The sequence below is a fragment of the Bos taurus genome, chromosome 24 (assembly GCF_002263795.3).
Source record: "Bos taurus isolate L1 Dominette 01449 registration number 42190680 breed Hereford chromosome 24, ARS-UCD2.0, whole genome shotgun sequence".
In the NCBI taxonomy this organism is placed as follows: domain Eukaryota; kingdom Metazoa; phylum Chordata; class Mammalia; order Artiodactyla; family Bovidae; genus Bos; species Bos taurus.
This window is the reverse complement of record NC_037351.1, coordinates 20,779,455-20,805,601: the sequence shown is the minus strand read 5'-3', so window position 1 is coordinate 20,805,601 and position 26,147 is coordinate 20,779,455. Positions and strand designations below refer to the sequence as shown.

General features: G+C 45.9%; 1 protein-coding gene across 9 annotated transcripts in view; it reads left to right on the top strand.

Annotated features, from left to right (window-relative positions):
• The window catches only part of FHOD3 (formin homology 2 domain containing 3), a 521,883-nt gene that overhangs the window by 52,580 nt on the left and 443,156 nt on the right, over positions 1–26,147 (top strand). For 8 of the 9 annotated variants that reach the window (NM_001191215.1, XM_010818738.4, XM_005224047.4 and 5 more), the window contains exons 2-3: positions 9,323–9,429; positions 23,711–23,775. In NM_001191215.1, the coding sequence (NP_001178144.1) occupies positions 9,323–9,429; positions 23,711–23,775 (172 nt within the window). Of the gene's footprint in view, positions 1–3,034; positions 3,083–9,322; positions 9,430–23,710; positions 23,776–26,147 lie in introns of those variants that run through there. The other variant, XM_010818735.4, reaches the window with a different exon arrangement.

Genomic DNA, 26,147 nt, shown 5'->3' with positions numbered 1-26,147 from the left:
TTGCAAAAGTGATCCTGCGTGCATCTGTTTTCAACCAATTTCACAGCTTTTTGTTGCCTTAGAATCAAGTCTAAAATCTGCTATGGCCACTGAGTCTTCCTCTCCGGAGCCCTTGGCCTGCTTTCTTTTAGTATCTCTACTACTCAACCTCCTCTGTGTCAGGGCTTTTATATCCATCGTACTTCAGCTCCCTCATCCCTCCAGCGAAAGTAAGAGCAGAAACAGCAAAGCTACTAACTCCTTGTTCTCCTCTTTTCCTTGTTTGGGGCTTGGGCCCATCCACAGCCATGAATGCCCCCTGGAACCTGGCCTGTAATATAAGGACATACCGCAGTGCCAGGCCAGAGAAGGAGCACAGGAAAGGATTATTCATCTGAATGAGTGAATGATAATAGATCAATAACAACACTGAAACTTGGTGCTGATAACTAGTTTTCAGCTTGACTGAATGGGAGGCACATGTACACCCATGGCTGATTCATGTCAATGCATGGCAAAACCCACTACAATATTGTAAAGTAATTAGCCTCCAATTAAAATTTAAAAAAAAAATGAAAAAACACAAGTGAATATAGTCTGGCCTTTTTAAGAGAGAAGTTTAATGGATTTTGATTATTTATTTAATGATAGAAAGGTCCTGTAATATAATACAAATATTTACCATATTATCATGTCGCTCAGTTTAAGCTCTTAATGGGAGAAACCTTGCCTTTGTCTTTCTTCTAGAATTTGGCAGAAGCCGTTCCTTTGGTTGGTGAGCTGTGCAATTTTGTTGACTTAAGTAGAAGTCTGGGGCTTGATTTGGAAGCTGCCTAAATCAATATCAGGACATTGCTTCTCTCACTGAGGTTGCTGGCCACAAATAGCATAACTTACTAAAGGTTTCCGAGGAAGTAAAATCCAACCGCTTTCAAAGTAAATACATTCATATTATTTCATAACCCATATAGGCTCGATCTTCAAAAATATCCTCGTATGTAACCCTAAAACATTTACGAAGTACCCACAATATATTTGTTGTTCTAAAGTGGCTAAATGGGCCCCTAGAGATTTAGAAGTTTAAATATGATTTGTTGGGGTTAACCAACAGGCCTGATTTCTTCTGATATCACGTGAGTCAGTTTCCTTTGGTCTTTCTCTTAAAGAAAACTGACCCAGCATTCCTTTTATTTTTAAATTATGTCCAAATCACAGCTTTATGTGAAACTATGCATTTTTGTTGTTGTGAGATGTGTTATGCATTTGAAGGGGATGAACGTGGAAGGTGCGTGTAGTTTGAAGGATGCTGAAATGAATGCCATGTCTTCACTGCCCATCTTAGGAGATGGCAGGGGGTGGCCCCGCGGCATGTGCCCTCGTCCCTCGGCCTTGGCCCTCACGGGATGGGGGCAACCAAAGCCCACAAAAGCTTGACCGGCCGAGCCAGGACTCTGTGAAGGTTTATGAAGAATTGTGAAAGGGACATGCGGCCTTGCTTGTTGGAAAGCTGTCCTTCCTGATGGTTTTGCTTGTCATCTGAGTTTCTAGTCTCTGCTGCCTTTAGAAGGAACCACAAACTTGAGGGAAGCCAGAAGCTTCATGACTGCCCTGCAACTGGAGCCCCAGTGGAGGGGGAAACCGTAGCTGTCTCAGAGCTGACCTGATGCAAGGTTTGCCTGCCTGCTGCTCTGAGGGAGGGGTGAGCCTGGAGTGGGGGGCACAGGGCACCCACCGTGGACCTGGCCCTGGAGCGACGCGGGTGCACAGCAGGGCTTCACTTCTGAGCCAGGAGCGGGTCCAGCGCCGTCAGAAGGGCCCTGGGCTGGAAGCTGCCATTTTGAAAGTCTTCATCGTTTTTACCCTTCGAATGTGCATTTTGTACGACAAGATGGGGGCACAGGCTCAGAGGGCCTGGGATTGCAGCTCCTGCAGGGTTTCACCTTCAGCCACCTCCTCGCCTTCCTGGGGGGACAGTGCAGCTGGCTGTGCCCCCACTCGCTGGCACGTTCCCCCCAGCAGCTGCTGCTGTCTCCTGTCCTCTGTCCTTGGTCCCTGGTAGGGGCTCAGCCTCCAGGAGGGGCAGGGCCAGGCATGTACGCACCGTGGTGGCTGAGGACCGGGCCTGGGGCTGGCGCTCCTGCCTCGAGCCAGTGGTGTCATGATGTGTTCAGTGGGCACCTTGGTGGGGTGAGCTCTCACCCACCTCAGAGCCCGGCACCAACCACTCTCGAGTATGAGGCCGCAATCCCTGGGGGCCCACATGCTGTGGATGGAGGTGACAGGCTCAGAAGAGATTGGTTGAAAGCAACAAGCATGGCCCCATCCCAGTGGGTCTGCTGGGCAGTTCTGCTTTGGGCCAGTCTGGTCATCATGGCTGGCCCTCATCCTGGGTCTGTCATTAGCTGGCAGCTCACTTGGAGCCTTGGGGATCCAGGTCGGCCCTGCTCGGTGTGTGGCAGTTGGCAGGCTGTCGGCAGGGGCAGTGGGAGCAACCAGGTACCCTGGAGATGGGGAACCCGGGCTGCTTCGGTGGTGGCCGCATTCCAAGGGCAACAGGAGAGGCCAGCCCTAGTGAGCAGGTGTCTCTCAAGTCTCTGCCATGTCACATTCGCTACCTCGTTGGCCAAAGCAAGACACAGCCCAGCCCAGAGTCCAGGAACCAAGAAGGAATCCACCTCTTGATGAAAGGAGCTGCAAAAATGATGCAGGGACAGGAGGAACCCCTGAAATGACATCAGCAAATGACATTTGTTTTAATTTTTTCTTTAAAAAATCAGCACGTATTTTCCCACTTCTGAACTCTTACCAAAATTAGCTTAAGATTAGACCTCGTGTATATTTATAGAACAGTTCTGTGCAAATCTATTTCAGAGTTCCCCAGAACTTTATTGCCTAGACTAAGGATTCCTTTAGACCTGCTGCCCAACCCAGATAATCATTAACCACCCCAGTAACATGCCACTTCACCGGATTAAGGAAAGAAAAGAAGGTATGAGCTGAGAAGTGACGTCAGCCTTGTTTTAGGTATTTTTCCTCCCCAGGATGGCGAGCCTGCCTTTTCCATCTTTGAATGCACTGTCTTTGTAGGAGCGGTCAGGGGAAGGTGAGTGACCTCATGCAGGTGGTCTACAAAGATGGGAGGGCTTGTCCCGTGTCTCTGGGGCTCCAGGCCCCATTTTAATGGTTTGTTTTGACCCGGAGGAGTGGCACAGAGTTCCAGAGTACTTGGAAGGGTCCCTCGTGTGGCTCTGTGACTGGCCCCTTCCCAAGCACCCCAGCCCCACCAGATTCCTGGTCCCCCCGCCACTCACTGTCACTACCTGCTCACCTTCCCTAGCCACTGTCCTGAGATCGCCCTGCACTGCTGTCTTCCCACCGGGCTTCCGGCTCTGCCTTGTGTCCTGAAGTGCCCGGCAGTGTCCTGGCCGCCAAACCCAGAGCCAGGAAAGGAGTGCGGGGGCCACGCTGCCAGGGGATCAGGGTTGACATGAAAATCGCTGGAGTCAGGAAATTCCAGGGCCCTTCAGTCATTTGGGAAGACATTTGACCTGAGAGGCCTGGGGTGGGGGGATCAGGTTCCCTTCATGTCAGGAGGAATTGAGGTTCCTGTCAGGAACTGGCCTGGCAGGGAGGCGTCCGGGTCCTCCACTCTGTGGGCAGAGCCTGAATGGTTCTGTCTAACCCTTTCTAATAACTAGATTGGAATTAAGCGCCACTCGCCGCCTATTTGCCTTGTACTTTCTGTCGTGACTGTTAACTTAGTTATCCCTGACAAGACTGAAGCCTGCGTTTGGTATACCCATCAATTTGTTTGTAATTGAAGCTGAACTCCAAAGTACCAAGGGGTTTTTACTGTTCATGCATCAGTCCAGCCCAGTAGCTTTTCCTGCTCCTTGGCTCACGTGATGGTTTACAAGTTAATTGTGCATCTGGGGTGTGGTGATGGCGGGGCTCATGTCGTGGAATGCAGCGGCCAGCGTGTGCAGATTTGTTTGGCATCTTCACAGGCTGCCTGAGTTGCGGGGACCCCTTTGTGCACATGTGCCCCAGCTTGCTAAGGGGAGCAAGCTGACCTTGACCCCTTCCTATAGCCCTGCTGTAAGCCCCACTTTCAAGGGACTAAAGGGCACAGAGTCATTGTTTCTGTTTAGTTGAAGGACTTGCACAAATCGCCCAGCTGTTAATTACGGAGGCAGGGTCGTGACACCTGGCTTAGGAAGTCAGGTAGCCTTTCTGCTGGAAGGGGAATGTCCTGTCTGATAGAGGATGCTGGGTCTCGGGGGCTGTGGATGCTAATTACAGCTGAAGGAATGCAACTGAAGGTGAACTTCCACACATTTTGACGGTTGGTTTATGTGGCTTTTCATTCTCTTCTGTGTTCTATTAATGTGTCGTACTTGCTTGACAAAATGATCTTTGAAGAAAGGAAGCCAGTATGTGTTCCTTGGTGCCCAGCCCATGCCTAACATATAATTTTATTAAAATTGAACCATGGAAATGGCAGTAGCTACTGATGCCCTGAATGTGAGGAGAGGAATCATGAGAACAGGCAGTTCTGCTAAGGTTTTGGGATTCTGTGGTTTTGGAGGCTGGGGAGGTGGTGGTGGGGGGGGTCCTGCTGTGATTTGGGGCTGCTGGGAGCATGAGGAGGCAGGTACCTGGTGGGTCAGGGTGAGCAGTGGGGCCAACCAGGTATTCACCCCAGCTGCTGGGAATAAAATCAGGAGTATGGAGTGAAGACGATGTGGAAAATAACCATGGTTGCTGGTAAGAATGGTGGCTCAGATGGTAAAGAATCTGCCCACATGCAGGAGACCTGGGTTCGATCCCTGGGTTGGGAAGATCCCTTGGAGAGGAAAATGGTAACCCTCTCCAGTAATCCCATGGACAGAGGAAGCTGGTTGGGGGTGGGGCACTATAGTCCATGGTATCGCAAAGAGTTGGACACGACTGAGCGACTAACATTTATTCATGTCTGCTGGCCCCTAGTGATCCGCATCTGCTCCAGCTAAGGAGAAGAGCACAGGACTGGGGGAAGGGTGAGGGCTGAACGTCCAGGAGGGGGACTCAGCCTTTCGTCCACTCCCTGCTGGTGTCCACTTGAGGTGCCTCAAGTTGATGACCTGGGAGGGCCAGAAGCAGCATGTGCTGAACCTGGTCTGGGTGGTTTGAGAGGGAATTTTGTTCAATGCAGTCATTATGCAAAATTAAATTATCCTGTATATATATATATATATTCAATGAACAAAAGTTATTAGTATATTAGAAACAAAGGTAAAAATATTCAAATATGTACACCTAAGTATATACTATGCTGCTGCTGCTGCTAAGTCGCTTCAGTCGTGTCCAACTCTGTGCGACCCCATAAACAGTGGCCCACCAGGCTTCCCCGTCCCTGGGATTCTCCAGGCAAGAACACTGGAGTGGGTTGCCATTTCCTTCTCCAATGCATGAAAGGGAAAAGTGAAAGTGAAGTCACTCAGTCCTGTCCGACTCTTCACGACCCCATGGTCTGCAGCCTACCAGGCTCCTCTGTCCATGGGATTTTCCAGGCAAGAGTACTGGAGTGGGGTGCCATTGCCTTCTCCAAGTATATACTATATATATATATATATATATATAACTGACTCACTTTGCATTACACCTGGAACTGATAATATTGTGAGCCAACTCTACCTCAAAAAAGTACTCAAAACATGTTACTTTCTAATTTGTTTCATTGCATTGGGAGTTACTTTCATCTCCTGATCTGTATGATAAAAATACTATATGCTGGTGAGCTTCTGTGTTTCTCTTTTTAGCTCCACACTCAGTGACTTCACACTGGTAGCTTGAAACCGGCCATGGTGGGAATATTTGTACCACATAAGAGTGCACATCTCTCCTCCCTGTGCAACAGAGCAATAATTCCTCTCCAACTCAGTTCTCTCTGTCTGGCTTGAGTGTGGACCACAGCCTCTAAATGGCTTCAACCCCCTCGAGGGGAACCAGAAACTCTATCCAAAAGCTTCCTTCTTTGGACTCGCACAGTTCACATTTCCAAGGATGGAGGCAAAAGAAATGATCATAGCTTAAAAGTGCTTTCGGTCTTCCCAGGTGGCTCAGTGGTAAAGAATCCCGTCAATGCAGGAGATGCAGTTTTGATCCCTGAGTCGGGAAGATCCTCTGGAGGAGGAAACGGCAACCCACTCCAGTATTCTTGCTTGGTAAATCCCATGGACAGAGGAGCCTGGCGGGCTACAGTCCACAGGGTCTCAAAGAGTCAGACATTCCTTAGCGACTGAGCATGCAAAGGGCTTTCAGTTTCCTTGTCTGCTAGTCTGTTGATGATATGTGGGATTAAAAATGAGCAGAAGTGTTGATACTGTCAACAGAATGGACCACAAAAGCTTTATTAGTTGAACATGCCAGTAGGAGTTGAAAGAATGAGCTGCAGTGATTACAGCTCTACGTACACAAGGACCAGTGGACATGGTAACATTTCCTTGTCTAATTAGAATTTCCACCTAAGAATGATAAAGGCTGATTTTAGTCCGCAGGAGACCCAAGCCCAGGAGATGCCTTCTGCAGGAAATCCTCTGCTTCTGTAAGCAGGGAAGCCAGCTCCCTGGGTGTCCCCCCAAAGCTTAGGCACACCTCCCCTGAGTGTTCCCCCCAAACCCTGGGGGCACCACCCCTGAGTCTTCTCCCCTCCTGCCCCCGCACCCTGGGCGCACCTCCCCTGAGTGTTCCCCCCAAACCCTGGAGGCACCTCTGGCATCAGAGTACAGTGAGTTTGGCCCATTGGGCCCCAGCTTTCTCAGATCAGATTGCCCATCTGTAAAGTGCCAGTCAAGAATGTTGACCCTCACCAGCATGCCTTTAATAGTTTGTTATTAGGGAAATAAAACAAGTGAATCAAATAGGATTAACCCCTTCAAATGATTTAACTATTTCTTACAAATAACAAAGAACAAATTCCTTTCATTCTGTTGAGGATAACCAGAAACGTGGAGCTGTGGGGGTCTCTGCAAGAATTAGCAGCTTGTTATAGATGCTGATTCTGGACAAGTTGACAGTCTTTGTTTCTCCTGTTCAGGATAATAAGCAAAGCTTTTCCATCAAAGGAGACTAATTCCTTGTTTGAAATCTCCCTTATGGCAGGAAGATTAGCAGGCCTTTACCTAGATGTTTTGAAGTAGCCACGTATTTGCCTCCACTTCTCTCTAGTCTCCTGGCATTTTGGAATAAGAGCTTTAACTCATCAAGTGGATGAATAATAAGAGCCACCCTTACTGAGAAATGAAGCATGAAGTTATATACTTGGATTTTCTCATAATGTTCATCTTTGGTTAAAATTGCTTTCCTGTATTTTTAAGTGTATGGATTATTCTAAATGTCATGTCATGCTGGCTAATTGAAACAGCCTCAAAGTCTTAATGACTTACTAGAGCAAAGGCTCATGTCTTGCTCTTGTCACTGTCCAGGATGGGTGAGTGGGAGCTGGGCAGCACAATGCTGTCTTCCATGCAGTGATGTGGGGACCTGAGCTGCTTCTATCTGGGGTCTGCTGGTTTCCAGACTTGAGAGTCCTTTCTGGCTCCTCTATATTTGGCCACAGGCATGAGAAGAAAGGTGTGCGGTTGGGTAGGAGTGTTTTGGCCAGGCCTGTTGGGATTCTTCCCTTTCACCTATATTCCAGTGGTCAGTACTCAGTTACCCAGCAATAGCCCAACTATAAACCTGCAATACATGGTCTCTGTCCCCAGGAGGAAAGGGAATGGTGTTGGCAAGCTTGCAGCATTACCTTGGCCAGACCAGAGCACTCCAATCACCAAAGTTGCATTTTGTGAGCGTATTTTCAAGTCCTCAGAAGGTCTCTGGCCATAGAGCAGATGCAGAGCATAGTGGTCAAGAGCATGACCTCAATTCAGATTCCCTGAATTCAAATCCCTCCTCCATCACTTATCAGATATGACAAGTGTCTTAATCTGTCTCTGTGACTCAGCTTTCTCATTGTGAAATGGGGATAACAAAGGAAATCACTAGAGTTTGTGTGAGAATGAGATGATGTAACATGTAAAATGCTTAGAATTACAAATGGATGTAATTAACAACATATAAGTATTTGTTAATGGGCTTCCCAGGTGGCTCAGTAGTAAAGAATCTGCTTGCTAATGCAGGAGATGCAGGTTTGATTCTTGGGTCAGGAAGATCCCCTGGAGAAGGAAATGGCAACCCATTCCAGTATTCTTGCCTACGAAATTCTGTAGACAGAAGGAGCCTGGTGGACTACAGTCCATGGGGTTGCAGAGAGGTGGACACAACTTACCGACTGAACAATGACAACAACAAATATTTATTAAATAAATTTTCTAAAAATGAGACTAGTAATAAAGAGATCTAGTGTCCTTTTTGGTGAGTTGTAGTTTGAATATATTGCCATTCAGATAAGGCAATGGCACCCAACTCCAGTACTCTTGCCTGGAAAATCCCATGGGTGGAGGAGCCTGGTAGGCTGCAGTCCATGGGGTCGCTAAGAGTCGGACACGGCTGAGCAACTTCACTTTCATTTTTCCCTTTCATGCATTGAAGAAGGAAATGGCAACCCACTCCAGTGTTCTTGCCTGGAGAATCCCAGGGACGGGGGAGCCTGGTGGGCTGCCGTCTATGAGGCCGCACAGAGTCGGACACGACTGAAGCGACTTAGCAGCAGCATTAATTATAATGGAACGAACCTGACCATAGAATCTGAGTGAGTAGGCTGCTCACTGGGTCAAAGGAAACAGCATGTTTTCTCCACCAAATTTGCCTTTTAAACTCTGTGTCTCTCAATCCATGGTCCCATTGGCATCTTAGTTTCCACTCTCCAAATCCATGGCTTCTTCTGGGCCCCTGAGAGTGAAAGGTGACATTGGCCCAGTGCCTCTCCTCCCCTGGCCACGTCTTATAGGTCCTGTCTATGTCATTCACGTAGTGGGTATAATTTCTGTCTACCTGTTATGCAGTTTGCTTCCAATCTGTTTATATGAACATCCTACCTCTTCCATTAGGATCCAGATTTGGGGATAATGCATGGTTTTATTGATTTATTTTAAAATACTGATTGATCAATTAGGCTGTGCTGGGTCTTAGTTACGACATGTGGGATCTTTAGTTGTGGCATATGGGATCTGGTTCCCTAACCAGGGATCGAACCTCGGCCTGATGCACTGGGAGCGTGGAGTCTTAGCCTCTGGACCACCAGGGAAGTTCCAGATAATGGTTGATTTCAGAAAACACACGAGGGCAACAGGAAGTGATTTCTGGGTTCCAGCCCCCACCTCAGCAGCAGGCTGGGCTTAACAAGCTCTTTCTCTTGCAGCTGGACGACTGCACCCTGCAGCTCTCCCACAATGGTACTTACCTGGACTTGGAGGCCACCCTGGCCGAGCAACGGGACGAGTTAGAAGGCTTCCAGGATGACGCTGGGTAAGAGTGACTGCTGTCCCTGCCAGCTGGTCCCGACCCTCCACGAAATGGGGCTTCATTGAGGCCTTCAAATATTTTGGAGAAATCACCATAGCTTTCACCTTGTCTCACTCATAGTCACACAAAAGGACTCACCAGTAGTAACTGCAGACTCTTTGAATTTGAGTAGCTCTTCTTGGTAAGGTTATTCAGGGGTTGAGAATTTCTGGTGTAGTTTAATTAAGCATGTGATATTTACATTCAAAGTTTCTTTTTAACCCAAACGTAGTTAAATTAATATTTTCCAGATTTTAGTGGATTGACAACTATTTTATACATTGTTTTTGTTGATAACTCCTGGATATTTAGTTTTTTGGCAGATGCCCCTTTAGATCATTTTATACTGTATCATCTTTTGAACTCATTAGTGGAAAAAATAATTATTAATTATGTTAGTTAATATCAAGTTACTTTTAGCCTATACCTAGAATTGCTTAGTATTTCTGATTGCTGTGAGTCTGAATAAAGCAATTCATATAAAAAACCAGAAATATATACAGAAAGCGAAGCCACTGTAGGAATATACCCATACAATTAGCCATTCCTATGTTTATTAGATTATTTTTTTCAAGTGATTGTTTTATTCTCTTCCAGATTTTTTTAACTTTTCGTGTCAAAATGATTTTTAACTCCCAGAAGAGTTGAAAGTAAAGCACTGACTTTTCCAAATAACACTTTACGCAGCTTCCCATGATGTTAACATATTACATAACCAATGCAAATTTGCCCAAACCAAGACATTAATATTTGTAAAATACTATTATGTATTTATTAGATTATCAAAATACACTTTGGATGGGCCCCCGCACCTCCCTTTCTACTCCTCATTCATCCAGAACCAAATCTCTCTCTGATTTTATCACCTTCCTCCTTAGAAACCTTCAAAGGCTCCCTCTTCCTTTCCAAATAATGCCCAGCCATCTATGCCTGCTACTCAGGGATTTCTTCAAAAAATTTTTTGAGGCAAACTTTCCTGAGTTAAAAATGTACTGCAGTCAAATGAATATTATCTGAGAGTGCTGATTTTCATGAGTGGCTCAAAAAATGAGGAAAAGTGGGAGGCTTCTTGGTGCTGCTTTCCTGACACCAGAATATATTGATGACTTCCCGAGTTTTCTCTGCTCTAATACCTATCACAAGTTATGGTCCTCTCCCCATTAATGGTCCCCTTAATTATTTCTCTTCTCTGCTGCTAAAATTCTCCTAGATAAGAACTGGGCCTGCCTGAATACCCAGCCTAGCCTTTTCTCAACACATTAGAGGCACTTAATGTGCACTAGGAGCCAGGTGAACAGAGGAGCCCAGAATGGATTCCTGAGTGCCGTGCGCTTGAGCACCGAGACCAGGGTCCTTGGTTGGAACCCAGTCAAGTTCTCTCAGGATGCGCTTCCTGTCTCCTGAGTGGATTCAGAAGCCATGAAAAGACTTGGGAAATGCCATAGGCTGTACACACATGAGGGGTATCTCTATTAAGTCACATCAAATTCTGCTCACCATCATTTTAAAAAATTACATTGTTAAGACTGAAAGATTTGGGGAAATTCCTTTGCTATAGTTTTTACCAAGTATTTGACAATGACATTCTTTATCTAAGATGTCAGCATTAGGTGCATGACAGTCTAATGGGATGACTTGATGTTTCATTGATCAAATAGATCTCAGGAGTGTTACGAGTAGATCATTGCCAATTTGAAACATGTCCGTACTGCTGTTGTGCTTGAAAACCATGACCTGATATTTTTCTTTCTTATCAGAACACGACTAGTTTGGAAATGACAGCTTGGAAAAAAATGTTAATAGCTAAGAGTCTCAAGAGTTAAGAGTGGGGAAGAGAGTAACCTTATGAAGCACCTGATATGCCAACCACACGCCATTATTCATGGCATGTCTGTTTACTGGTTCATTTCCTTAATAGGCACAAACCTGGGATTGGATTTTCTCATCTCCATGTTTCATTTGAAACAACTGAGGGCCAGGAGTTCAATCACATGTCCAGGGAGGCAGAGCTGGTAGAAGGTGGAGCAACGTTTGACCGTAGGTGTGACTGGTTCCCAATTCCGTGCTCCTCTGCCATCCCAGGAGCTTCTGGAATATACATTTCAGGTTCTCCTGAGGATGTACATTGGCACCCGAGGGGACATACGGTTGGTTCATGCAAGGACTTCCTCAGTTCCAGGCTAATAACTATCTGTAGCTGGACAGCACCCACTGCAGGGTGGCTCCATCCCCTGGCCCTGAGGCTACAGCTCATATTATAAACATGGTGTCCAGATGCCAGCTTCTTTGCAGCCATGCCTAGAGAGCCAGGGAGCCTGCTGCAAGCCCCCCAGAGCAGATCCTGGGGCTAACCTTCTCACTTTGTTCCCTTCTGAGCCATCACCTGACCATGGGTCTGTCTGACAGGGGCAGCCTTGACCACATTTCTCCACCCTCATGGCATGGGGTGCTGGGGAAACAAGTTATGGCAAGATGAGAAGGCGGGACTTACGACGTGGGAAACCGCAAACACTGGGGAGGGAGGGGGTGGCCCAGAGGAGGTCGGGTAGCTGCATATTTGACTGCTGGGTCCCAAACCCACCCCAGAATGGGGCTTCTATCTGAAATAGTCTTCATTTGTGGGATTCAGCCTTTGTCCTCTGGAACATATCCAGGATGACTTTCCTGTTTATCTGGAAGAGTGTCAAGAAGCCACCTCTCCTGATCTCTGGTTGGGAGAGCCCCTGGGCCTGGCCTGGGCTGCAGAAGACAGGCCAGGATGGTGCTGTCCTGGCATTGCCAGGTCACTGTGGTGATCCCTGGGTCCTGAGCACGTCCGTGAACACTGGTGGCGTGTGGTGAGTTACTGGGCGCTGGCTGGAAGCAGTGTGATGGTGGAGGCTCCCTGCACAGGAGGGAGGTGTCTGGGTGCATCTGCAGGGCACACTTGCACTGAGAGGCCCTCCTGGGTCTTTTCTCAGAAGCTTGGCATTTGGCAGAGTCTGTGTGCCTGAGAGCTCACGCCTCCCTCAAACGGGAGTTAAAATATAATTTACTCCTGGTTAAGAATTGCCCTTGTGAAGCGTGAAAAGGGCAAATGAAATCATTATGTTTCTTGATTTTGTTGTTGTTGTTAAATTATAGGAAGATACCTGCTCACGCTGTGGCCACTCAATGAAGATGGGTGGCAGGCTGTGTGGAGACGGTGGTGGTGTCGGTTCTGTGTGTTCAGAGTCAGTTTTTCTTGCTGGAGGAGCTGGTTGCTTTGTTCTTGTCCATTACCCTGCTCTTTTCTGCCAGGACTAAAATTTAACTTACCCCTTGTTTATAATGATCACTTAGACTATATAGCTAGTTGGAGAAGAGGAGAAAGACCTTCAAAAGTACAAGGACAAAGCAATTATCATGCTAGCAGAGTAAAGCCAGGTCTTTTTATTGCCTTCCAAAGCCAGCGAAGTGAGTAGGCACAGCAGGGGGCAGTGGAAACTGAAGCCCCTGGGTTATTATTCCCGACCCTGCCATTGTGTGACATGGGGCAAGTCACTCTACCTCTGATGAGAGTTTATAAAATTTATTTATAAAATGAAGACAATGCTACCCACTCCCATTTCCCTCCTTGTATCAGCAGCGACCCCAACAGAGTCTCAGGGCCTGAGGAGAGTGTAAAGAGCAGCTGTGCACAGTATTTGGGGGCGTGAGCTTTGCAGTTAACCTCAGGGCTGTGTGACTATGGGAAGGTTACTTTACCTCTCTGAGCCTTGGCTTCCTTGTAAGTGGGGATAATATATGCGATAATCATATATTATGATTATAATATAACCATCATACTGCCTCCTTGGGTTGTTGTGAAGTAAAATATGATGATGTGTCTAAAACATTAAGCTGGTTCCCAGCATGTAAGACAGACCCAAAGCGAGTAGCTTTAGCTATAGTTACAGTTGTAATTTGAGATCATGCACTGATATGGGAGTCACTGGGTTTTAGGGCAGGATGGGGTCTATTCCAAGCTCTCGTGGGGAGAGCTCATTGTTAGGAAAACCAAGGCTGGAGCCTTGCCCGTGGGGCAGAGGTGGCCCAGATTCTGCCTCCCCCAGCCCCCCAGCCCTGGACCTTGTTGCTTAGTCCCCCTCCCTGCCTCTGAAAGGAAAGGCACGCAGGGGGCTGTCCCAGAGAAGCGGGTTGGAGGTTAGTCCTGAAGGTGAGAGGGTGGGGTTTTGCCAAGGTAGCGAGGGCCGCAGGTTGGGGTGCAGTAGACCTGTGAGTGGGCCTGAGAAGCCCCGGGCTTCAGGGATGCTGGTGGTTGTTGGGCACGTCCCCAGGTGCTCCTGACCTGGAGGAACCCTGGACACTCACCTGTGCTTCTCTGGACTCCCCTCAGGCCTTTGCTAGAGGGTCAGCGCTGAGACAGCGCTTCTTGCTCGGTTTTCTCATCCTGTGTCCACAGCACTGTGGAGTGGGAAGGTCAGATGAGATGAGACCCTGTGGAGTGGGGGTGGGGAGAGTGCAGTGTGAGCCTCAGAGATGAAGGATGTGAGGCCTGGGGGTGAGAAGGGCTGTGAGGAAGCCCATTCACAGGGGCAGGTGGGCCCCCACCCCACCCTGCCAGCCCCCATGCTTAGGGGGTGCGGAGGAGTTTGGAGAGAGCTCTTGTTTGACTCTTAGACACCCAGCTTCTCAGCCTGTAGCACGTGAGCCCCGAGGATCCGTGTGTGTAGCAGGGGTCCAGGAACCCCTGAGATGTCTGCAGTTTGTTGGGAATGCAGGATTTTGGGGTGGAGAAGGGTTTCATGGCCTTTCATCGGATACTCAAAGAGTTCTTTACTTTTCAAAATGTCAAGCTGGAAGGAATAAGAAGCCATTTTCCCTCCTTACTGTCCGATACAAAAGTTAACCTATGACATCTCTGTTGAAGTTTCCTTGGCATCTGGACCTGGTAGAAAGGGAAATCACTAAAATATATTTTAAACCTAAATCTAAAAACCTGCAGAACTCATCAAACCAAACCAAACCACAAACAAAAACTTTAACAAAAGAGAGATTCTAGTTAAAGGTGTGGGTGGGATGCAGTAAAGGGTTTTCCCCCACTTTTCCTCTTAAGCCAGAAGAGGTTGTTGTCTGAGGTTCTCTTGGCAAATCACCAAAGAGTTAAGGGTCTCCCGTCTTCTCAGTGCAAGACTTGGACTGCAGACCATCAGCCCTGCTTTGGTTACGGTGGAGGAATTGGGAGGGTGGTTTCAGTGCTGAGCTGAGCAGCGCAGCCCAGAGGCCCCTGCACACCTGCTCTGGATCAGTGCTAGACCAGAGCCTCCAATTACCCTGGGAGAAAGCCACTTAGAGGTTCTCGGACAAGACAAATGAGCTTCCATGCCGATTGGACAGTGGAACTGGCATGGCTCCAAGTTCCCTCGAGTGCCAAATTGTGCAATAGGACAAACATGGTGACAGGTAAGAGTCAGGGCGCCCAGGTGGGTTCTGGGCTTTCTGGTGTGGGTTGGACTCAGAAGAAAACTGACCTGCAAAGAGGGAGCCCTCCCAGAACCCCTCCAATGACAGAGCAGGGAGGCTGCAGTCAGTGTGGCCCGCTGTGAGCGGGGAAGGGAGTGATCTAATGGGTCTGAACCTGGTGGTCAAGGAAGGCAGGTGGACTGGGGCCTGGGCCAGTGAAGGAATCTGTAGATATGATGCTCATAGAGGGAGGGAAACAGGAGAAGAAAATGGACATATGCCATTAGGTGGATGGTATACAGATGGTGGACTACTTAGAGAATTAGGGAGGTTATGGGGGGCAATTTGGGGAGGGGGAGAAGAGGTTTATACATGTTAATCTGGGATTATGTCAACCTCAAGTTGCAAGGTGGCCAGGTGAGAAATATTGGCCTGGAACTCAGGTGAGAAACATCAAGGCCCAGAGAGATTGGGGGTGATCTCTTGGAGGGAGTTAAAAGCCAAAAACTTCTCTAAAATTTGAAGTCTATTTAAAATAATTAACATTTAATTATTTTTATTTTGGGGGGAGCAGCACCATGTGGCATGTGGAATCTTAGTTCCCCAGCCAGAGATTAAACCCGTGCCCCGTACGGTGGAAGCACAGAGTCTTAACCACTGGACCACTGGGAAGTCCCAAGTCTGTTTTTTAAAAAGTTTGGATAATTAAGCCATTTCAAGGGTAATAAATTGATTACAAGATGCTCTTAGGAACCCAGGCTTCTTTTATCTTTCTGCTGTGTCATCCTGATGATATAGCTTTCATCTTTCATGCTTCATCATAGTTACAATATGGCTCTCCCACCAGCATCACATCAAGCCAGGAAGTCGTATGTTGAATACGGTACAGTTTTCCGTGATGTAAACAAGAGATTCCAAATTATGGCAGTTTATGTATAAAGATAAAAATTTCTTTCCTGTGTAAGAGTCCAACTATACATAGTCTTTCTTGGGACTGGTAGAGCAGCCATTCATCCTCAAAATGAGAATTCCACCTCTGTGTCTAAAGTTGTTGCTTCAGCTTTTCCCTTTTCATCCGTATCCTAGCTTCCAGAAAGATAGAAATGGACAGAGAGAGTGCATGTCCATTCCTTGGGCACAGAGCTTTCCCTTGCATGGCACTGGCCAAAGCTTAGGTTCATGATCTTGAATTGTGGGCTTCAGTCAGTTCAGTTCGGTTCAGTCACTTAGTCATGTCCGACTCTTTGTGACCCCATGGACTGCAAGCCAAGCTTCCCTGTCCATCACCAACTCCCGGAGCTTGTTCAAACTCATGTCCATAGAGTTGGTGATGCCATCAACCATCTCATCCTTTGTCGTCCCCTTTTCCTCCTGCCTTCAGTCTTTTCCAGCATCAGAGTCTTTTCCAGTGAGTCAGTTCTTCACATTAGGTGACCAAAGTATTAGAGCTTGAGCTTGAGCTTCAGCATCAGTCCTTCCAATGAATATTCAGGACTGATTTCCTTTAGGATTGACTGGTTGGATCTCCTTGCTGTCCAAGGGACTCAACAGTCTTCTCCAACACCACAGTTCAAAAGCATCTTTGGCGCTCAGCTTTATTTATGGTCCAACTCTCACATCCACACATGACCACTGGAAAAACCATAGCTTTGACTAGACAGACCTTTGTTGGCAAAGTAATGTCTGTGGTTTTTAATATGCTGTCTAGGTTGGTCATAGCTTTTCTTCCAAGGAGCAAGCATCTTTTAATTTCATGGCTGCAGTCACCCTCTGCAGTGATTTTGGAGCCCAATAAAATAATCTCTCTTACTGTTTCCATTATTTTCCCATCTTTTTGCCATGAAGTGATGGGACCAGATGCCATGATCTTCTTTTTTTGAATGTTGAGTTTTTTAAGCCAGCTTTTTCACTCTTCTCTTTCACTTTCATCAAGAGGCTCTTTAGTTCCTCTTCACTTTCTGCCATAAGGGTGGTATCATCTACATACCTGAGGTTATTGATATTTCTCCGGGCAATCTTGATTCCAGCTTGTGCTTCATCCAGCCCAGTATTTCACATGATGTACTCTGCACATAAGTTAAATAAGCAGGGTGATGGTATACAGCCTTGATGTACTCCTGTCTGTTGTTCCATGTCCAGTTCTAACTGTTCCTTCTTGACCTGCATACAGATTTCTCAGGAGGCAGGTCAGGTGGTCTGATATTCCCATCTCTTGAAGAATTTTCCACAGTTTGTTGTGATCCACACAGTCAAAGGCTTTGGCATAGTCAATAAAGCAGAAGTAGATGTTTTTCTGGAATTCTGTCACTTTTTCAGTGAGCCAACGGATGTTGGCAATTTGATCTCTGGTTCCTCTACCTTTTCTAAATCCAGCTTGATCATCTGGAAGTACGTGAGTACTGTTGAAGCCTGGCTTGGAGAATTTTGAGCATTACTTTGCTAGGGTGTGAGATGAGTACAATTGTGCGGTAGTTTGAGCATTCTTTGGCATTGCCTTTCTTTGGGATTGGAATGAAAACTGGCCTTTTCCAGTCTTGTGGCCAGTGCTGAGTTTTCCAAATTTTCTGGCAAATTAGATATGTTACCAAAGCATACTATTACCCTATATTGCAGACAAGGAAGCTGAGCCTCATAGAGGCTAAGTAGCTTGTCTAGGATCACACAGCTGGCTTCAGAGTTTATTCTTCTCACCTATACTGTCTCCTAGGGGAGACCAGAATGTATCCGGAGATGAATGCAGTGACTACCAGCTCTCTTGGACTTTGAGCTTCTGAGCAAATTAATCTTCCCTAGTACTACTCTTTAACTCACTGATGACTGCATTAAATCCTTCTTCATCCCCCAGACTGAGCACTGGCTGAGTCTCAGAGGTTCAGAAGCTTACTAAGAGGAAGCTTATCCTGGGGCAACTGCTGGGGGGCCCCTGTCTCTGCTTCTGCTGCATTGTCCAATGTGTGTTTTCTACTCTTGACTGAAACCATAGCTTAGTTCAGTGGAGAAATAGCTGGCAGCATTGATTCTGCTGTTGACTTCAAGAAGAAGTCTTCAAGCCTTTGGCTCCATGCAACTCCATTCTCTTGAGCGCAAGAGAATAACGTAAGCACTTGTTCTTACATTGCAAAGACTTTATACGTTTTCTTACAAAAATATTTTCTTGAGAGACAGGGATAGGACTGAAACACACGGGTTTCTGCGAGACTTATTTGGTTAAACCAGATCTTCTTCCCGAGGCCATAGACATTATTGCAGAAGTTCATGTATTCTGAGAAAGCAGGAAGTTTGGGGGAAGTTCCTTCAGCGATAGTGCCGTCACGACCCTGGCACCTTGGCTAAAGTCTCCTCTGATTGAATGTCTGTTTTAGTTCTCTCATCACTTGGGTGGCATTGGCCTTGGGTGTGGGCAGCTGATTGGCGTGGCTGCTCCCTTAGGCCTGTGATGTTTCTCTGGCAGTGGCTGTGCTGATAGGAATGGAATCTGAATCTCCCTGGGGAGCTTTAGGTCAAGTTAAACTGCCTTTGCCTCTTGGTCACCAGATTCTGATAACTGATGCACTCCCATTTCACTCTGCTGCAAACAGGCAAACTTGGAAGGAGAGGCAGCTATGATACTGATCCAATAAGCCTGTATCAGGGAGAAAAAGACCATTAAAGTGCTTATGATGAACAGGCATTGACAGACTCTCACTGAGTTTAAGTTTTGGAACATGGAAGTTCCATGAAGGCAGATACCAGAGTTTGTATTAATTAGGGTTTTCCAGAGAAATAGAACGAGTAAGATATGCCTGTCCATCTAGTCTAATATAGCTAGTCTGTCGGGAGAGATTTATTTCAAGTAATTGGCTCACACCATTTTGGAGACCAGCAAGTTGAAATTTGTAGAGTGGGCCAGCAGGCTGGAAATTCAGGTAAGAATTGAGGTTGCAGTCTTGAGTCCAGAATATGCATGGCAGGCTCATGGGCAGGATTTATATGTTGCTGTCTTGAGACAGATGGTCCTTTGTGGATCTGACAGAGAGTCCACCACACACTAGTCACCAGTGAACATGTGTGGAGTGAGGGAATGCATGAGGGCACGCCCAGCTGGGAGGCAGCCTCAGGGAGGTGGTAGGCGTACAGACTCTGGGGTCAGGCTGCCTGGGTTGGGTTCGAGCTCTGTCACTTTTTAATGTGACTTCAGCTATGTTGCATAACTCTTCTGGGCCACAATTTCCTGACTTTCAAAATGGCAATCATATTACCTACTTCATAGGAGTTTTCTGAAGACTAAATCTGTATAAATTAGTTGGAACCTCATCTGGCACATGATAAGCATTCCATAAATGTTAACAACTATTATGATTATTATTTGCTGAACCCAGACTGACATAGTATCCCACTGGGGAGAGGGGAAAGCATACCCATGATTATTTAATTTTCCTCTGAAAATTTCAGCTGTGAAATAGAAGACAAGGGCATATTTACTAGAACAATGGGGATAAACTGATTATTTTTAAATGGATGAAATGATTATTTCTCTAAAAGAAGCTAAATGAATCAGCCAAAAGATTTTTAGGGTCAATAATAGCAGCAAGATGGCATATGTAAAAGAAATGCATAACAATCAGCATTACCCAATTATAAAATACAGTGGTGGGAGGAGGGAAGCTACCAAATTAAAGAGACCTTTTGATGGATGTTGTCTATACATTGATATTTGATGTAGATAAATAAAACATGGACATCATGTAATTCTTGAATTCTTAGGATTAAACCTTATTTGGTCCTGTTTTATTATATTCATGTATTTTAAGTTTTGGTTTGTCAATTTTTTTAAGATATTTCCATCTTAATTTTTTGTGTCCTTTTCTGTTAGATTTCAGTACTGAGGTTAAACCAGTTCCTTAAAACACCTGGGACACTTTTTATCCTTAGTAAACGCTGGAGAAGGTTATTGAGTGGGGCACTTGTGCAGCAAACGGCAGGATGATGCGAATGATGGAGAAGTCAGGGACTCTGCTGTCAGCCCAGGTCTGTTTCCATCAGTCACGTGACTTTATGCAGGTTCCGTTATTACTACAAGCTTTGCTTCTCTGTCTGCACAATGGGCACAGCAGTGGTACCCGCTCCAAAGGTAGGAGAAAGTCGGGGTTGGGGGAGATGAAGGACAACGTCTGTGGACCTGGGTGCACTCACCACCCCACGGCCTCTGCCTTGGCAGCCCCTCTCCTTTGCCATGGACTCCTGGGATCTGGCCCCGCATCCCCCGTCGAGGGGCTTCCACAGCCTTTAGTCTCAAATTCCACTCAGATTTCTTCCATCATTGGATTCTGTGCAAAGGGGCAGACAGGGAAGGAGGTGGCAATATCGAGACAGAGGATTTATAAGTGATAAAGACAACTTAAAAATATATAGGCCTTTTTTGTTTTATGCTCTCTTAAATTCCCTTCGAGTTTAACTTTACCAATCTAATTGCCTGTTTTCTCAATGTACGAGCACAGAAAAGATGGCACCTCTAGAATGGTGGGCTAGCGGCTTCCTCAGAAGGACTGTGCTAGTTCTCATACAGGTGCCCGGATCCTTTGTGACCACAGGACTGGAGAATTCTGTGGGAAAACTGAAACACCTCCTCCAAATGAAGCTCCGCAGTTGTCTGAAGATAAAAGTAGGGGCTCTCAATGGGCCCTTCTGAACTTCTCCAGAACTCCTGAGGAATTCTGAACTATTTTCTCCTGCCATCCTGTGTTTCCTCCTCTATGGGCATCTCAAGCATGTATTTTGTCTATCGCTCATTTATTTTTGACTTATAACTGCTGGTAACATGAGTTACAAAAAATCTTCCAGGTAAGAGAACTTTGGGTTTGCTGTTTCCGGTAGTTAGGGTCTGGCCTCTTTTGGGGGTTCACTAGTTGCTGCTCCCAGCTCTGCCCCATCTCAGCCCTAGGGAGACTGCATGCCTGGTGACTGCTGTTCCCACCCCACCTTTCCTGGTAGTTCGCTCAAGAGGCTGTTCAGCAACTCAATTCAACGCACTTAATGGGATCTTTCTTCCTAGTATGACCATAGGAATGGAAGGAGTGTTGTCACTAGAAATGTCTAGATAAATTTAAATAAAGTGAGATGGGAAAGGAATATGTTCCAGATGAAGGGTCAGGATAACCCCCCAGAAGAACAATTAAATGAAATGGAAATAGGCAGTGTGCAAGAGAAGAGAGTTCAGCATAATGGTTGTAAAGGTGATCCAAGAACTCAGGGAACCAATGGACGCACAGAGCGAGACATTACAAGAAGTTTTTAACAAAGAGTAAGAAAATATAAAGAACAACCAAGTAGAGTTGAAGAATACAATAATTTTAGTAAAAAAATACACTAGAAGGAATAAATAGCAGAATAAGTGAAGCAGAAGAATGAATCGGTGAGCTGGAAGATAGAATGGTGGAAATCACTGCCCGAGAACAGAATAATGAATAAAAAGAAATGAGGACAGTCTCAGAGATCTCTGGGACAATATCAGATGTACCAACATTTGCATTATAGGGGTCTCATAAGGAGAAGAGAAAGGACCTGAGAAAACAGTTGAAGAGATAATAGCTGAAAACTTCCCTGACATCAGAAGGGAAACAGTCACCCAAGTCCAGAAAGCACAGAGAGTCCCAGGCAGGATAAACCCAAGGAGGAAGATGCTGAAAGACAGAGTAATCAAATGGACAAACATTAAAGACAAGGAAAAATATTAAAAGCAACAAGTAATATCCATGGCAATCCCCATAAGGTTATCAGCTGACTTTTCAGCAGAAACTCTGCAAGCAAGAAGGGAGTGGCATAATGAAAGGGAAAAACCTACAAATAAGAATACTCTACCTAGCAAGGCTCTCTTCAGATTTGATGGAGAAGCCAAAGCTTTACTGACAAGCAAAAGCTCAAAGAACTCAACACCACCAAACCATCTTTAAAACAAATGCAAATTGAGATAGTACCATTGAAACATATACATTATCATATATAAAATAGATAGCCAATGGGAATTTGGTGTATGAGGCATGAAGCTCAAATCTGATGCTTTGTGATAACCTGGAGCAATGGAATGGGGTAGGAGGTGGGAGGAGGTTCAAGAGGGTGGGGGCATAAGTATGCATCTGTGCGTGCTAAGTCGCTTCAGTTGTGTCTGACTCTTCGTTACCCTATGGACTATAGCCTGCCAGCTTCTTCTGTCCTCTTCCTGACCCAGGGATCGAACCTACATCTCCTGTGGCTCCTGCTTTGCAGGCAGGTTCTTTACCACTGAGCCACCTGGGAAGCCTGGACATATGTATGCTTATGGCTGATTCATGTTGATGTATGGCAGAAACCAACACAATATTGTGAAATAATTTTCCTCCAATTAAAAATAAATCATAAAAAGAAATGCTAAAGGAAGTTCTCTTGGTGGAAAAAAGGCTATAACTAGAAACAAAAATTACAAAATGGGAAAGCTCACCTGTAAAGGACTGTCAAGAGAGAAGAAGGTTTTTTGTACATGAAGAAGATAGTTTCGAAGAAGTCTGTGTTTATAGGAATCTCAAACTTGTCTTTGAAGATGGGTTGAGTGTTGTGTATGTGCAAACTCAAGGCTGGTAACTTGCACATAGTAAAAGCTAAAAGGAGGGACTTGTGGGCATTTGAAGGGACTGTGAGTGCAGACTCTGCCTACAAGGAGATGCTGGATAGAGGCTGCTCCATGTTTTTGTAGGACCATATGAGTGTATGAGTGATTTTCTTTTCCCCTTTAAAAGAATTGAAAAAAGTTTTTTTTTTTTTGAAACCATGCTTTCCCCTCGTATCTGGTCTCAAGAATAAAACATATGATCTGGTACTGTAATTCCTGTGACTTCATATTTATAATATCATGTGCCCTGGTGAGATTTATGTGCCCTTGTCTTCCAGCACAACCACAAAACCAGGAAGCGGGAAAGCACTGTGAGACACTGTTATACACGGAGCCCTGAGGGGGAGGGCTGAACGTGGCCTGCAGAGTGATGGGGAGGGAACTCAGCTACTGAGACACCGAGCTGATTACCCGCTCCTGGGATGGTTCCTGGCTCTGTTTAACCTGGCTTCCCTCTTTTTTCCCAAAGCTCAAAGCCTTTTCTACACCAGGAAGACAGAACTCATATGCTCCCCATATATCTTCTCTTATGTGCTCTGGGCTTTGGTTTTCCTCTGTAAGAGTGGGCTGAGCCTTTGTGGAAGGAGAACAGGGGGTGGGGGCATCCTGTATCTTCCTCTATAAGAAATGAAGTGAAAAGGAAGCAAAGGTGAGACAAGGTGCGGTGTAAATTGACATCCTAATGACAAATAGCCTACACGCTGTCTTTACTGGACCCCGTCTTCCTGTTGGAGCAATAGAGAAAAAATGTGTCTTGAATTGTCACACAGAAAAACAGTTTTTTCTGATTGCTCCACTAAGTGTGTCCTTTCTCTATATCCGAAAACATGTAAAAGTAGCCATGGGAATGATCAAGCAGATTTGTGCTGTTACATTCCAGGGATTTCACTTGATGGGCACAGATTTTAAAAACTTCCCAACATGGTCAGGCGTGAGTACATGTGACTCTGTGGAGCAGACCAGGTTTGGCCATGAAATGCCTGTGCCAGTCTAACAGAGTCAAACTTCATTGTTTTATTTTCTGTAAAGTCCTGTGACATCACAGTATTTCAGGATAGATAGTTAATCAGTGTGGGTTTCTGCTTATCTGGGGCCTCCCCAGGTGGGCGTGTCCAAACCATCAGGTTGATTGATAGCAGGTAGGGTTACCTTGCCAACCCCTCTGACGCCAATGAATGTTTTGTCTCCTGTCTCCATTAGGCGGGGCAAGAAGCACAGCATCATCCTAAGGACACAGCTGTCTGTGAGGGTCCATGCCTGCATCGGTGAGTGACATCTGCAGAAGGGGGTGCTTGCCATCTGCCCTCGGTGATTACACTTGTGAGAATTGATGCCACTTCTGGGAATAAAATGCAGTATTCACTCTTATGCTCTCTATGCTTGGGTTAGCCCCTAGCACAGATGGTTAGAGTTTTTAGGGAAGCAGTTTCTGGCAGTTGTTTTTGAAAGTTACCTCTTTCATTCTGGCTTTCTTTGCTGTTTGGCTGGTGAGTAGAGCTGGAGGTAAGATGGATTGTTGATGAGGTTCTTTTTGTCAGTGTGGGGAGAGATGAGGTTCTTCGTGGGGCTGTGCCAGGGTGAACCTCCAGCCAGCTGAAGTGACTTTCATGTGCCTCTTGGTGACTCCCTACAGCCCCCTGGCCTGTGGTCTCAGGCGATTGAAAGGGAAATCTCAAATCAGTATAGGACGGGCCACACGTGGATGCACAGCAGTTGATGTTGTGCAGATTATTTGTGGTTCAGATGGCCTGCCTGTGGTCACATAAGAAACCTCACTGGCGCCCATTCCTGCAGCCATTGATTTTCCCGGACCCACTGGTTTCTCCACTGTACACGTGGGCTGAATGGCAATGAGAGCAGTAATTTATGTTAAGCAGACAGACTCCATGGGAAGGTTTCCTCCTGGCACTGGTCCAAGTTGAGGCAAGTACGTAACATAAAAAGAGAGGACCTAAATTTCGCCTTATGCATAGAAGTTTCCACATCTGAGTCAGTTTGCATTTATTTAATACGTGTCATGGTCTTAAGTCAGGCCTCTAATTAGGAGAGCACCGGTCATCCTGCCAAGACCCAGTCTACACCTGGAGAGTGGCGTGCATGGGGGCAGTGGAAAGAACCATTTCCAGTCCCTCCTCCTCCTCCCTGCTTTCTTGTTGGAGACCCAGGGATGGGGTGAGGGAGCAGCTGATGTGGAGGGGAATCTGGGTAATTCTGTTTCATTTGCGGTTAAGTGGGTGAGGCTGTGAGTGTCTTGAGGAACAACCTTTGTCTGACCCTGTGGTTGATGAGTAATTGTGCAGCTGACACAAAAACCTAAGGAGCTGGAGGGTCAGTGTGTCGGGAGGGTTCGTGATCTTGTTGGAAATGAAGTGAGAGAAATCTGTGGGATCTTCAGCACTGACCCTGCTTTTCAACTGCCTGTAGCACTGAGTGACCTTAAAATATGCACAGGCACTTGATTGTATTTAATCATTTACTTCCTTGATTACCTGCTTTATAGTTTCTCCAATTATTTTATGTGTGTAAATCATGTCTACCTGTAGAAAAGTCTTGTGATCTATGACTTTGGATAAACTCCCTTCTGATCCTTGTCCTGAATCTAGAACAAAGCCAGGTGCATACAGTGTGCTGAATGCAACAAATACTGAATGCTGGGTGAAATATAGCAGATATCCAGTCAAATTTGGGACATGAGTATGAATTGGTATTTCCCAGGAAGAGAAAGCACCGGAAAGCAGATTTACATTACAACAGGCTAGATCAAAGTCCTAATGGGCTAACTTGTCTTAAGAAAATTCACTTATTTGCAGTATACCCTTAAAATATTTCAAATACAGGATTTTTCTAGCTAGCTGACTTCCATATTACTGACTCACTGCATTAACTGATGTATTGTTCCATAGTCCCGGGTGATACATGTAATCATACGTCTCATCCCCATGGCAACTGAACCCCAGCAGCCAGGCCAGCCCAGCCTGCTGTCTTCCCAGACAGCCAGGTCTTCCTGCTCAGAGGGTAGAACTGGGTGCTGACAGGGTCATTGTGTTTGTTCCCAAACCTGCTGATGCCAGTTGTACTTGCTATTAGAATTAGGTAATTAAATGGGACGTGAACACTTTATAAACTGGTTAAGTATGAGTATACAAAGTCACTGCTTTGAGTATGTTGAAAATGATTCAAAATTCCTTACTATAAAAGCATTTCTTGTCAATGTGAGTGGGTTGTGATAAGCATAAAAGGTGTAATGTTATAAAAATCCAGAAGGATTTTGGTCTTTGTAAGCATCTTCAGTACTTGCTTCACTTCAAAGACACCGAGATTGGGCATCAGAGACTGTATTATGTGAGTGGCTCATGAAAGAAAGTCCATGGGGAGTCCCACTGGACTTTTATTCAAAGAAAGGTCATGGCCCTAAATGATGGGCAGGTGCATCTCCTGAGCAGTGTGCCTGGCAACCAACTGTGTCTCATCCCAGAGAAACTGACAGTCAGTCACCATGGCTGCAAGTTAAGAGTCTTAAGGTGCATATGTGTCATTTTTAAAAGACTTTATGCTTTAATCGCTTTTCACCATTATATTACTTCAGGCCTGAGTATATTAAATGAGAAGATTTGACGGTGTGAATTACCATCAATAC